The 11,190-nt window shown below is 48.8% G+C and overlaps 2 protein-coding genes across 5 annotated transcripts in view; one reads left to right on the top strand and one right to left on the bottom strand.

The window, feature by feature from the left end:
- Chrnb1 (cholinergic receptor nicotinic beta 1 subunit) overlaps positions 1 to 10,238 on the top strand; it is a 21,733-nt gene extending 11,495 nt beyond the window's left edge. For 3 of the 4 annotated variants that reach the window (XM_029557519.1, XM_008855813.3, XM_029557518.1), the window contains 4 exons: positions 7,536 to 7,759; positions 8,337 to 8,509; positions 8,822 to 8,969; positions 9,266 to 10,238. In XM_029557519.1, coding sequence (XP_029413379.1) covers positions 7,536 to 7,759; positions 8,337 to 8,509; positions 8,822 to 8,969; positions 9,266 to 9,406 — 686 coding nt within the window. In that variant the 3' untranslated portion in view covers positions 9,407 to 10,238. Of the gene's footprint in view, positions 1 to 7,535; positions 7,760 to 8,077; positions 8,510 to 8,821; positions 8,970 to 9,265 lie in introns of those variants that run through there. The other variant, XM_029557520.1, reaches the window with a different exon arrangement.
- LOC103752133 (basement membrane-specific heparan sulfate proteoglycan core protein) lies at positions 910 to 3,465 on the bottom strand. Its single transcript, XM_008855812.3, has 6 exons — positions 3,329 to 3,465; positions 3,136 to 3,214; positions 2,921 to 2,991; positions 2,685 to 2,768; positions 2,153 to 2,256; positions 910 to 2,031 (listed from the first exon to the last, which is right to left on the bottom strand). Exons 1-6 carry the CDS (start codon positions 3,439 to 3,441, stop codon positions 1,859 to 1,861), a joined length of 624 nt encoding a protein of 207 aa, XP_008854034.1. The 5' UTR covers positions 3,442 to 3,465; the 3' UTR covers positions 910 to 1,858.
- Positions 10,239 to 11,190: the final 952 nt, after the last annotated feature.

Below are 11,190 nucleotides of genomic sequence, written 5' to 3'. Positions count from 1 at the left end.
GGGAGGCAGAGGTAGGCAGATCTCTGTGAGTTCAAGGCCAGCCTGGTCTACATAGTGAGTTCCAGGCCAGCTGGGGCTACAGGGAGACCCTGTCTCAAGAGACAGAAAAAAAGTGAAAGACAAAGGAACACACCAGACCAATAACTGGAACAACACAACCCCCTCCCTTCAATGATGAAGTACGAGGAGGGACACCAAACACTGGGGTACAGTGGTCATCAGAAGCCCATCACCAGGCCATCGGGTGCGTGTGTCATAGATGGAAGGGTGAGGAACTTCAGTGTTCTACCCTTGGGGCTTTAGCCTGGCAGGGTCTCCTGCTTGGCCTGCTTGAAATGCTGTCTGTTGGGACCCTGCTCTACAGCTGGAAATACTGGGGCTGGGCTGTTAGTATAACCACCACAGTGACTCTGCATCTGTGCTTGCCTTCAGCGAGGCCTCTTCAACCTTCTTTTAGCCATTTTATGCAACACACGTGTGTAGACACAGACATCATTGTGAGAAGTGATTTGAGAGTTAATACTAGTCATTTAGACAAGAACAAAAGAACCTGCGAACGCCAAGGGCCACATCTGCCAAGTGAGGCTGGCAGTACTTGGTGAACTGCAGCCAGTGACTTTGACATAGCTTATGAATTTACTGTTATTTAATAAGTCCTGACTGTGAAAAGATACAAATGCTTCTGTCTGCTTCTGGTGAAATATGCTCATGACAGTGTGCATAGAAATGGGTCCTGTGGGTGCTGGGATGGGCACTGTGCTGGGTAGGGGAAGGCACAGGGGACCCTGGACCTTCCTTGCTCAGGAGGCTGAGGCTAGTCTCCTTCTCTTCCAGAGCTCAGAAGTCCCACTTTGCCTTCTACTTCAAGCACCCCTAAGTCAAGCCCTCATCAAAGATACAAGAGACCCCTGGCGGGGATAGCACCGTTTATTAAGAAAAATCAAGACAAAGACCACAGGGGTTCCCCTTTAGGACCTGAGGCTGGGTGCTCCAACAGCCACAGTCTGGGCCTGCTTACCCACCAGTTGGGTCCTCAGGCTCCCAGATGAGTGGGGCTGTCATCACCCCTCCTCTCTTTCCCAGTCAGGGGTCTCAGCCACCCCCACCAAGGCACTGGTCTCCTGACCTGGCTCCCCCATGCCCTGGGTCTTCACCTCCAGAAGGGTGGGGGGTTCGGCCTGCTGTAGGGGTTACCTCATTGCTAGGCTCTGTCTAGCAGCTTGGGGAAGAGTTGCTTTCCCTTGCAGCTCCAGAGGGCAGGGCCCTGGCTGTGTGTGGGGGTAACAGGAAAATGCAGGTGGAAGATGGCTGGGTGGGAGGGAAGGCTGCCAGGGACAAGGGGCTCCTGGCTAGGTGGGAGTTTAGGGAGCTGGGAAGTGGCTGGTGGGGGAAGGGTGAGCTGCTTTCTGCTCCCAGCACGGGGCGGTGGCCCAGGCCACTGCAACACCCCCTCATTGGGGTCAATGGTGAGGCACCAGGTGATAAGCTGAGATTGGCTCACAGGAATGAGGACTGCCCATGGGCAGCCCAACACCACTTTGGATCTGGTTCTGTGGTGGGGCAGGAGAGGGAGAAGTTCTGATTCCATCCAGCCACCATATCTGACTCCAAGTCCTGGTGGCCCTTCTGAGGCAACCTTCTCCAGTTCATCTGCCCTGCCCACCAGCCTTGGGGCTCTGCCCATGCATGTGTGAGGTGGCACGCCCACCCTCCAGTCCAGCCCAGGGTGGCAGCAGCAAAGCGTGTGGCATCGCCTCAGTCTCTTACAAAAAGTCATAATAATATTAATAATAATATACTCGACATTGTCGGGCTGGGCACTGCCCGGAGTCCATGGGGGTATGGGGCAGGCAGGTGCCTATGAGGGGCAGGGGCGTGTGTTGGCCCCTGCCTGAGCACGGTGCTGCAGGTCCAGGGGTTGGGGAGGTGGGGCGCCAGGTCTGGCTGAGTGCAGTACCAGATTCTTGATACAGCCAGTGATTCCAGAGGAGAACCTGCCCCCAGTTAGCGTGGTCACGTCTGGGGCACCACCTATGGGAGAGGGTTTTAAGAGTGGGTTGGTGGTACAGCCAGAGAGGTGGGGAAGCCAGGCTCCAGCTCTGAAGGCTGCCAACTCCTCCCCAACCTGCATCACACCATCCTGGGCACTCACCTATGTAGACACTGCCCTTCGTGTTGACTGCCACATTAGGGCCTGGGGACTGGCCACTGACCAGCTCCTCACCGTCCACTTGGATGGAGCCTTTCTGGCCCTCTCTGCAGTATGACAGGGTCAGGCCCTTTACTCTGAATTCCCGTCCTTCACGGATGCCCTCCCCTTGACACTGAGACTCAAGACAGGCGAGTATGCCCCCTGCTGTCTCTCTGAGTTCTCTCTTTTCCTACTGACCACACACAGCTAGCTTCTGAGGCCCCTCCCCAGGTTTCTTCTCTTTAGGTAGCCCAGGCTGGCTTCAAATCAGAATCTTCCTGCCTCTATCTCCCAAGTGCTGGGATCACAGACATGCACTGCCACACCTGGTCCTGGGGGAGTTCTGCCTGGCCAGGAGCTCTGTTCTAGTTGGCAAGCTGTCCTCATGCCAGCTTCCTTGCCTCCGCCAATCTCCTCCTCGCCCACGGTAGGGGTATCTCATCCCTATGTCCATCCTTGGGTCCTTCCCTCAATGCCTGGCTGGGCTCCTTACCGCAGTGCTGTCACTCGATGCCACTCGCCATCATTGATGGGGTCCTCTGAGACAAGGCGGGCTTCCCCACTGCCCAGCTGGTAGCTGCAGTAACAGATTCACGAAGGTGTATATTTGGGGGTAGAGAAGTGTAGGGTGCAGGTGGTGGTGGTAAGGTGTGGCTGGGGCACCCAGAGCTGCAGCTTCCATTGCAGAAGCCAAGGAAGGGAGAGGAGAGGCTGGTTTCCAAGACCAACCTGAAGACAAGATGGCCATCCTGCAGCCCGAGGCTGATGAAATCCTTGCTATGGCTGGCCTCTCTCACCTCCTGTTAAGAAAATATGGGGTCTCTCGAGTCCCAGCCTCGAGTGCTGAGGCCTCTGCACTTCTCTCCCCACTCCCTGCCCTGACCACTAGGAGGTCATTTTCCAGCTCCAGGAATCCTGAGAACCCCAGGACAATGTTCACTCACCACACCCTGCCAGAGCAGGAGGCCACTGGCTGTGCTGGTCCGAACTTCCAGCTCAATGGTCTCAGGTACTTCCGGTAGGCTGGGCAGTGGGGAGTAGTGGGTGGGAGGGCATAAGTCTGACTCCTGTCTGCTCCCATCCCCCACTAGCTGCTCACCCCCAGGCCCATAGTCTCCCACCCAATGCCAGTCTTACCTTCTGGAGAAGATATCCTTGGGGAGGGCTAGGAAACCATTATCCTGGAAATAGGCTCCATACTGCCCAGGGGCATCTGTGGGAGTGTGGGGGGGTTGAGTGGGGGGTGGCATGAGCCACCTGTCTACCTGCAGAGACTGGTGGTCCAGTTTGTCTCCAACTCCTATCTCTACTCTACTACTAGAGACTTGAGACTCACAGACCCTGATCTCCAAAGGGTACTAATAGTTCAGGAGGCCTTGAACTTGGATGGACAAACTCAGCACTATGATTTCACTCACTTCTGACATTTGACGGTCCTTTCCATCACAGACTAGGCAACCAGTCAAAGTGGCAGTGGCCAGCCAGTGACTGTCATTAGTATCTGCTTGTCATATTACAGTGGTTGCAAATACTTCCCAAAACATGAGTTTCTGCTCACGACTATCTTGAAATTGTGGCAGCTATGAGGAGTTCTGCTAGATCTTCCTGCCTAGTGTGCTAACAAGGAAGTGCACGTGCTTTATAAAGTGAAAGAAATAAGGAATATTTTGGTAACTTCCCATCTTACTGGTTTCCTCTGAAAACCCATGCTTCATTCCATCTCTTTATCTTTTTTTCTGAGACAGGGTCTCCCTGTAGCCTCAGCTGGTGTGGAACTTGCTATGCAGCCCAGGCTGACCTTAATCTCACAGAGATCCTCCTGACTCTGCCTCCTGAGGGCTGGGATTACAGGTATGCATCACCATGCCTGTCTTATTTTTACTTAGAACTGATTATCATTTGTGCATGTGCATGATGCATGTATGATGTGTGTATGAGTGTGGGCACGTCCATGCCACAGTGTGTGTGTGGAGATAAGAGGACAACTTCGTGGGGGTTGTTTCTGTTTTTCCATCATGGGTTGCAGGGATCAAACTCAGATCATCAGGCTTGCACTAAGGCATTTTATCAGTCCACATTTTTACATTTATTTGGTCTTTTGGAGACAGGGTCTCCCTGCAGCCCCAGCTGTCCTGGAACTCACTATGTAGACCAGGCTGGCCTTGAACTCACAGAGATCCTCCTGCCTCTGCCTCCCAAGTGCTGGGATTAAAGGTGTGTGCCACCACGTCCGGCTTACTTTATTTTTATTTAATGTGTTTAAGTGTTTTGCCTGCATGTATATAAGTGTACCTCATACATGCAATGCCTGCAGAGGCCAGAATTGGGTGTCTGACCTCCTCAAATTAGAGTTACAGACAGTTATTAGCTGCCACATGAGTGCTGGGAACCCACCCCGGTCTTCTGCAAGAACAGCCAGTGCTCTTAACTGCTGAGCCATTCCTCCAGCCCCTGCATATTTTTTTGTTTTGTTTTGTTTTTTGTTTTTGACACAGGATCTTGTATATCCCAGGCTGGCCTCGACTCACTATGTAGCCAGATGACCTTGAACTTCTGACCATCCTGCCTCTACCTCAGGAATACTGGGATTACAAGCATGCATCACCACTCCCAATTTATGGGGTGCTGGGGACTTAACCTAGAGTCTCATGTATGCTAGGTAAGCATTCTACCAACTGAGATACATATAGCTCAGAGGTTGCAATTTTAAAATGGGATCATTGGGTTTGGTCCCTAGCACAACAGAATAAAAATGAATAAGTAAATAAATAACTAGAAACTGAGCTGGTGAGATGGCTCATTAGGTAAAGGCACTTACTGCTAAGGCTGACAACCTGAGTTTGAGTCCCAGAACACACATGATGGAGAATTTGACCTTAAGGCAGTAGAACTTAAGGTGGGTTTCTGGTGGAAGAACATACCAGGTAGGGGAAACACTGAGTACAAAGCTACACTTGGGTGAGACGGTATCCTCTGTATCAAAAGGATAGGGAATACCCTATATGTGGGGGCATGTGCCATTAATCCCAGCACCTGGGAGGCAGAGACAGGCAGATCTCTGTGAGTTCTGTGGTCTACATAGTGGGAAAAAAACCACCAGGCCTGGTACACCTGTCTATAGCCTGAACACTAAGGGGATAGAGACAAGCAGGTCCTTAGAGATCCTTGGCCAGCCACCCTAGCTAATTGGTGATCTCCAGGTTCAGTGAGAGACCCTGTCAATAGAGTATAGGGTGATAGCAGATGACACCCAATGCCAACTTCTGGCCTCCACACAAGTGCACACACCCTACACACACACACACACACACACACACAATTTTTATTTTCAGGTTTTTTTTGTCTCTTTTTTTAAATGAAAGCACTTTAAAAAATTTTTTTATTTATTATGATTATTTTATGTGTATGTGTGTATTGCCTGCATGTAGGTGAGTGCACCCGTGTCGTGCAATGCCTGCGGAGGTCAGAAGAGGCTGTTGGATTCCCTGGGACTGGAGTTATGGATAGTTGTTAGCTGCCATGTGGGTGCTGGGATTCAAACCCGGGTCTTCTGCAAGAATAACCAGTATTCTTAACCACTGTGCCATCTCTCCAGCCCCCTTTTTTTTTCGGTCTTTTTTGAGACAGAGTCTCCCGTAGCTGTAGCTCGCCTGGAACTCACTATATAGACCAGGCTGGCCTCGAACTCACGGAGATCCGCTTGCCTCTGCCTCCTGAGTGCTGGGACCAAAGGGGCATGCACCACCATGCCTGGCTGTTCAGGGTTTTTTTTTTTTTTTTTTTTTTGAAACAGGGTCTCCCTGTAGCCCCCAGCTGGCCTGGAACTTGCTACATAGACCAGGAGGCTGGCCTCTGTCTCACAGAGATCTGCTTGCCTCTGTCTCCTGAGTAATGGAATTAAAGGTGTGTGCCACCACACCAGGCACATACACACATTTTTTAAAAAAGAAAGAAAATAAGAAAGAAATAAGAGTTTGAGATGGCTCAGTGGTTAAGAGCACTGGTTGCTCTTTGAGGACCTGGGTTTGGTTCCCAGGATCCACATGGTGGCTAACAACCATCTGATGCTCCAGTTCCAGGGGATATGACACCCTCTTCTGGCCTCCATGGGTATTGCATGTCAGGGGTGCAATTATATACATGCAGGCAAAACACTCATACACATAAATAAAAATAATAATTTAAAAAATGATCGAGCCAGGCATGGTGGCACATGCCTTTAATCCCAGCACTTGGGAAGCAGAGGCAGACCTATCTCTGCAAGATTGAGGCCAGCCTGGTTTACATAGTGAGTTCCAGGGCAGCTGAGTCTACAGGAGATCCTGTCTCAAGAAGACCAAAAAATAAAAATAAAAAATAAGCCAGGCGTGGTGGCACATGCCTGTAGTCCCAGCACTTGGGAGGCAGAGGCAGGCAGATCTTTTTGAGTTCAAGGCCCGCCTGGTCTACACAGTGAGTTCCAGGACAGCTAGGGCTACAGGGAGACCCTGCTTCAAAAAGACAAAAACAAACAAACAAACAAACAAAAAAAACCAGGAGGCCAACATATCCAAATAAAGCAAATGAGGGAGTAAAGGGTAATAAAGTTAGGAAGCTAATGAGAAAGGTTTATAGACCATAGTAAGTCAGTAAGCTTTCTCTCTCCTCTCTCGTTTTTTGAGAGAGTTTTGTGTACCCCGGGCTAGCCTAGAACTTGATATGTAGTTGAGGTTAGCCTTGAATTCCTGATCCTCCTGTCTGTCTCCACTTCTAAAGTGCTAGGATTTGTGTATAATACCATGATGGGCCTAATCTGCTTTATAATTCAACATTATAATATAAAGGTAGCTATTTCCCAAGTCTCTTGTTTTCTTTTTGTGATTCTGAGGATTGAATCCAGGGCCTCATTCATGCAAGAAAGACAAGCACTCTACCAGCTAAACTGTACCCCCAGCCTCACCCAGCCCTCTTTTTTCTCACCACATAGCCCAGGTTGACCTTGAACTCATTCTGTAGCCCAGAGGCAGGTCTTGAACTTGTAGTCCTCCTAGCTCAGCCTTGAGAATAGTTGGGATTCAGGACTGTGCCAGGCCCAGCTAAAAAAACAACTTTGATGATGAGGGAATTAGGTTATTGATGTTAAATTTGAGATGTCTATTGGATAGCCAATGAAAAGGTTGAGTAGGCTCTAAGTCTAAAGTTCAAGGTAAGTCTTGGCTGGAGGAACAAATGTCAGAATGATTTGCAGGTAAATGACTTTTCCAAAAGCCTGTTCTTAAGTGGGTTTGAAACCTGAGCACTGACTATGCCACAGAGATTTCTTTCTGGCAAAGTCTAATTCTTCTGTTTTGGTCTGCCTTCCAAGGAGAGAAGATAGGACTCTCAATCTTTGCCTTGCTGACCCTTACTGTGTTCCTGCTGTTGCTGGCAGACAAAGTGCCTGAGACCTCCTTGGCGGTCCCCATCATTATCAAGTATCTCATGTTTACCATGATCCTCGTCACCTTCTCAGTCATCCTTAGCGTTGTGGTCCTCAACTTGCACCATCGTTCACCCCACACCCACCAAATGCCCCTTTGGGTCCGGCAGGTAAGAGATATCAATCCCCTGCAACCTGTGTTAACACAATTTTACAGCCAGGTGTGGTGGTACATGACTACAATCTCAGCACTTGACAGGAATAATGAGGCCAGCCTGGGCTCTTTAAAAAAAAAAAAAAAAAAAAAAAAAAAAGAGGAAGGGAAGGAAGGAAGAGGGGAGGATTAGCATTTGGATTTTGTGCAGATACCACTCCTCCCTCCCACCAGACTTTGACTTTATAGACCTTAGGAAGAATACGGTTGGCTGGTGTGGTGTGAAATGCAGGAACCTGCACAATTTTACCTTCCCACCCTCATCGTTTCATAGATCCATTGACTCTTCATCCATACTGCTCACTTCCAGTCCCAGGGAAACATTCTCAGGGGTAGGTACAATCAGGGAAGAGGCTTTTGGATGTCACTTCTCAGGATGCTCAACTCATAAAAGAGCCCTTACGCTCTTTCTATCAGTGTAGCCCTGGGACCATGTGTGCAGATGTACAGTAATGGACAGAGTGGAGATGGTTAGCTGCTTCCCTTAGGTTTGAAGGCATGATAGCCCTCTCCAATATGCCACTTCTCCATAGATCTTCATCCACAAGCTCCCTCCATACCTGGGTCTAACGAGGCCCAAACCTGAGAGAGATCAACTACCGGAGCCACAACACTCATTTTCTCCAGGAAGTGGTTGGGGCCGGGGAACCGATGAATATTTCATCCGGAAGCCTCCAAGTGATTTTCTCTTTCCTAAACCTAACAGGTAGGACCTACACTCATCAGTCACTTGGGAGAGGGAGAACTGGAGTTCCCAGAAGATGGTGGAAGCCCATGCTCCTGGTGTTGTGGTCTAGCATCATGGGACTTGTAGTATCCCCGCCGCTGCTCTCCTTGTGGGAAAGTGGCATTTACAGCTAAGACGGGTAGAGAAATTTGCCTAAGTTTGGCAAGATAGCCGCTGGCGAGGAGATCCAGAAGTGCCCTCTTGGGTTTGTGAACTGGCAGGTTTCGGAGGAGGCACCTGGAGCCTCTGCTTTGAGCCGGGTGTGTGGCCAAAGAGTTCTGCCTCTTCCAGGTTTCAGCCTGAACTGTCAGCCCCGGACCTGCGACGATTTATAGATGGTCCAATCAGGGCTGTCGGTCTGCCTCAGGAGCTACGGGAGGTGGTTTCTTCCATCAGCTACATCGCTCGACAGCTGCAGGAACAGGAGGACCAGGACGCAGTAAGTCCAACGAGGGTGGAGCAAATCAAGGTTCAGTGACCTTGGCTCCATCCCCAAATCCAAGTCCCCAGCAGCCGCTTCCGTTTCTGATTGGAAGTGCTCCACTGGTTCCGCCTCCTACTTTCTGACCTTACTTCCATCCTTTGCTGGGGATCTTGTTCTCCCGATGTGTTTTCCTTTTTCTCTAAGTAGCTAGGTCTTGGTGGGAAAAAGAGTTGGAAGGGGCGGGCTTCCTGGGGGCTCAGGACCTGAAGGTTAGATTTTTTTTTTTTTTTTTTTTTCCTGCCTACTCTCAGCTGAAGGAGGACTGGCAGTTTGTGGCCATGGTAGTAGATCGCCTTTTCCTGTGGACCTTCATCATCTTCACAAGCCTTGGGACCCTGGTCATTTTTTTAGATGCCACATACCACTTGCCCCCTCCAGAGCCCTTTCCTTGAAGCGTTGACAGTCATTTTAACTGAGAGTTGCAGGTACTCTCAAACTATATACCTGTCTGCCTCTGAACTCCTTCTGGAGGAATCCAGTCCTCTAGTTTCTGGGGAAGGCAGTGAAGTGAGACAGAGGACTGGACAGGATGCCTTGGACCCTCCTAAAATGCCTATCAGCTTATTTACTTGTTAGGGGTTTTTGGTTTGGTTTGGTCTTTTGAAACATGGCCTCATCCTGTAGCCCAGGCTAGCCTAGAACTCACTATGTAGCCCAGGCAAGCTTCAAATACCCAGCAATACTATGGCTTCAGCCAAAGGAGTGTTGGGATTGCAAGCCAGGTGAGCTACCACACTTGATTTTGGGTTCTTGAAGAAGCTCTGCTGGATGTCAAAGCTTAGGTCTCCATTGCAATGCAATAATCAGCAAGTACTAGACTGTAAGCCTTCTGAGGACAGAAAATCTGTTGTTCACTGTAATGTCCCCAGCTCCCAGCACAGGCATTCCCATAAATGCTTAACATTTGTTAAAGACAGAAAAAAGTTCTGAAAGGAAATGCACCAATAGTGCCTGCATATGCCTGTGATTAATCAATTTTTCTGTTTTTACCTTTCCATAATTTATTATCTTTTGTAATGACTACCACCTTTAGGATGAAAATAAGTTGTTTCTAAAAAGGCTGTACTTGTAATGCGGAAATTAAAAAAGCATTTAAAAGACTTCTTTCAAGTGTGAGGAGTGGTGGTATAATCCCAGAACTTGACAGAGGTAGGAGGATTGCCACAATTTCAATGCTAGCCTTGGCTACGTACTGAGTTCAAGGCCAGTATGGACTACAAGAGATCCTGGTCGGAAAAAAAAAAAAAAAAGAGCCAGGCCTGGAGGTGCACACCTTTAATCCCAACAGTTGGAAAAGGTAGACATACCTCTATGAGTTTGAAGCCAGCCTGGTTTACATAGGGAATTCCAGACTAGCCAAAACTACATAGTGAGACCCTCTCTCAAAAAAAAAAAAAAAAAAAAAAGTTGGGGGGTTAGTGGTTAAGAGCACTCTGCTTTGGTTCCCAGTACCCACAGGGTGGCTAATAACTACTCAAAACTCCACTTCCAGGGGATCCGACACCCTCTCTGGCCTCTGCAGCCATTGCATAAACATGATGCACTTATGTGCAGGCAAAACACTCCTACACATTAAAAAAAGCAAAACAAAATACCTCGAGCCAGGCATGGTGGCTCATGTTACAATCCCAGCATTGGAAGACTGAAACAAAAGGATTGCTGTGAGTTTCAGGCCAAGCTAGGCTACAGAGTGAGGCCCTGTCTCAAACAAATAGACAAGCAAAGAGCCTTATTCAAGTCCTAGTTTTGGTGCACTACCCACTAAACTGCTCTGAATCTGCTTCCATGTCTGTTAAATGAAAGCTGATAATAGTATATGCCCAGAGTGAATTCCTGACAGTGTATATCAGAATTTTCAAGCTGGTATTTTTTGGCCTGCATTGTTGGCCTGTAAATACTGGTTTATTTTAGAGTACTTAGGATTGAATCTAGGGCCTTGCAAATGCTGGATAAGTGTTCTGCTCTTGAGCTACATCCCCTCCCCCTTTTTGTTATCTTACCTTGATTTCATTATTATTGTTGCTTGATACAGAATCTTACTATACAGTACAAGCTGGCCTTGACTTCCCAGCAACCCTCTTGCCTCAGCATCCCAAGTGCTGGGATCACAGTCATATGCAGTTTCTTTGTTTTGTTTTGTTTTTTTAATTTGCTGACCTTGAACTCATTACAGAGC

This window comes from Nannospalax galili, unplaced genomic scaffold (genome assembly GCF_000622305.1).
Source record: "Nannospalax galili isolate Female #2095 unplaced genomic scaffold, S.galili_v1.0 scaffold146, whole genome shotgun sequence".
Classification (NCBI taxonomy): Eukaryota; Metazoa; Chordata; class Mammalia; order Rodentia; family Spalacidae; genus Nannospalax; species Nannospalax galili.
Note: the sequence above shows the minus strand (reverse complement) of the source record. Positions and strands in the feature narration are given on the sequence as shown.

What these genes read in the sequence shown, in the direction of transcription:
- LOC103752133 (XM_008855812.3), bottom strand. Translation starts at nt 3,441, where the DNA reads ATGCCACCCCCCACTCAACCCCCCCACACTCCCACAGATGCCCCTGGG. An exon ending in AAGGATATCTTCTCCAGAAG is followed by an intron (nt 3,215 to 3,328) that starts GTAAGACTGGCA and finishes CCCACTGCCCAG; the next exon opens with CCTACCGGAAGTACCTGAGA. An exon ending in CATCGAGTGACAGCACTGCG is followed by an intron (nt 2,257 to 2,684) that starts GTAAGGAGCCCA and finishes GTCATACTGCAG; the next exon opens with AGAGGGCCAGAAAGGCTCCA.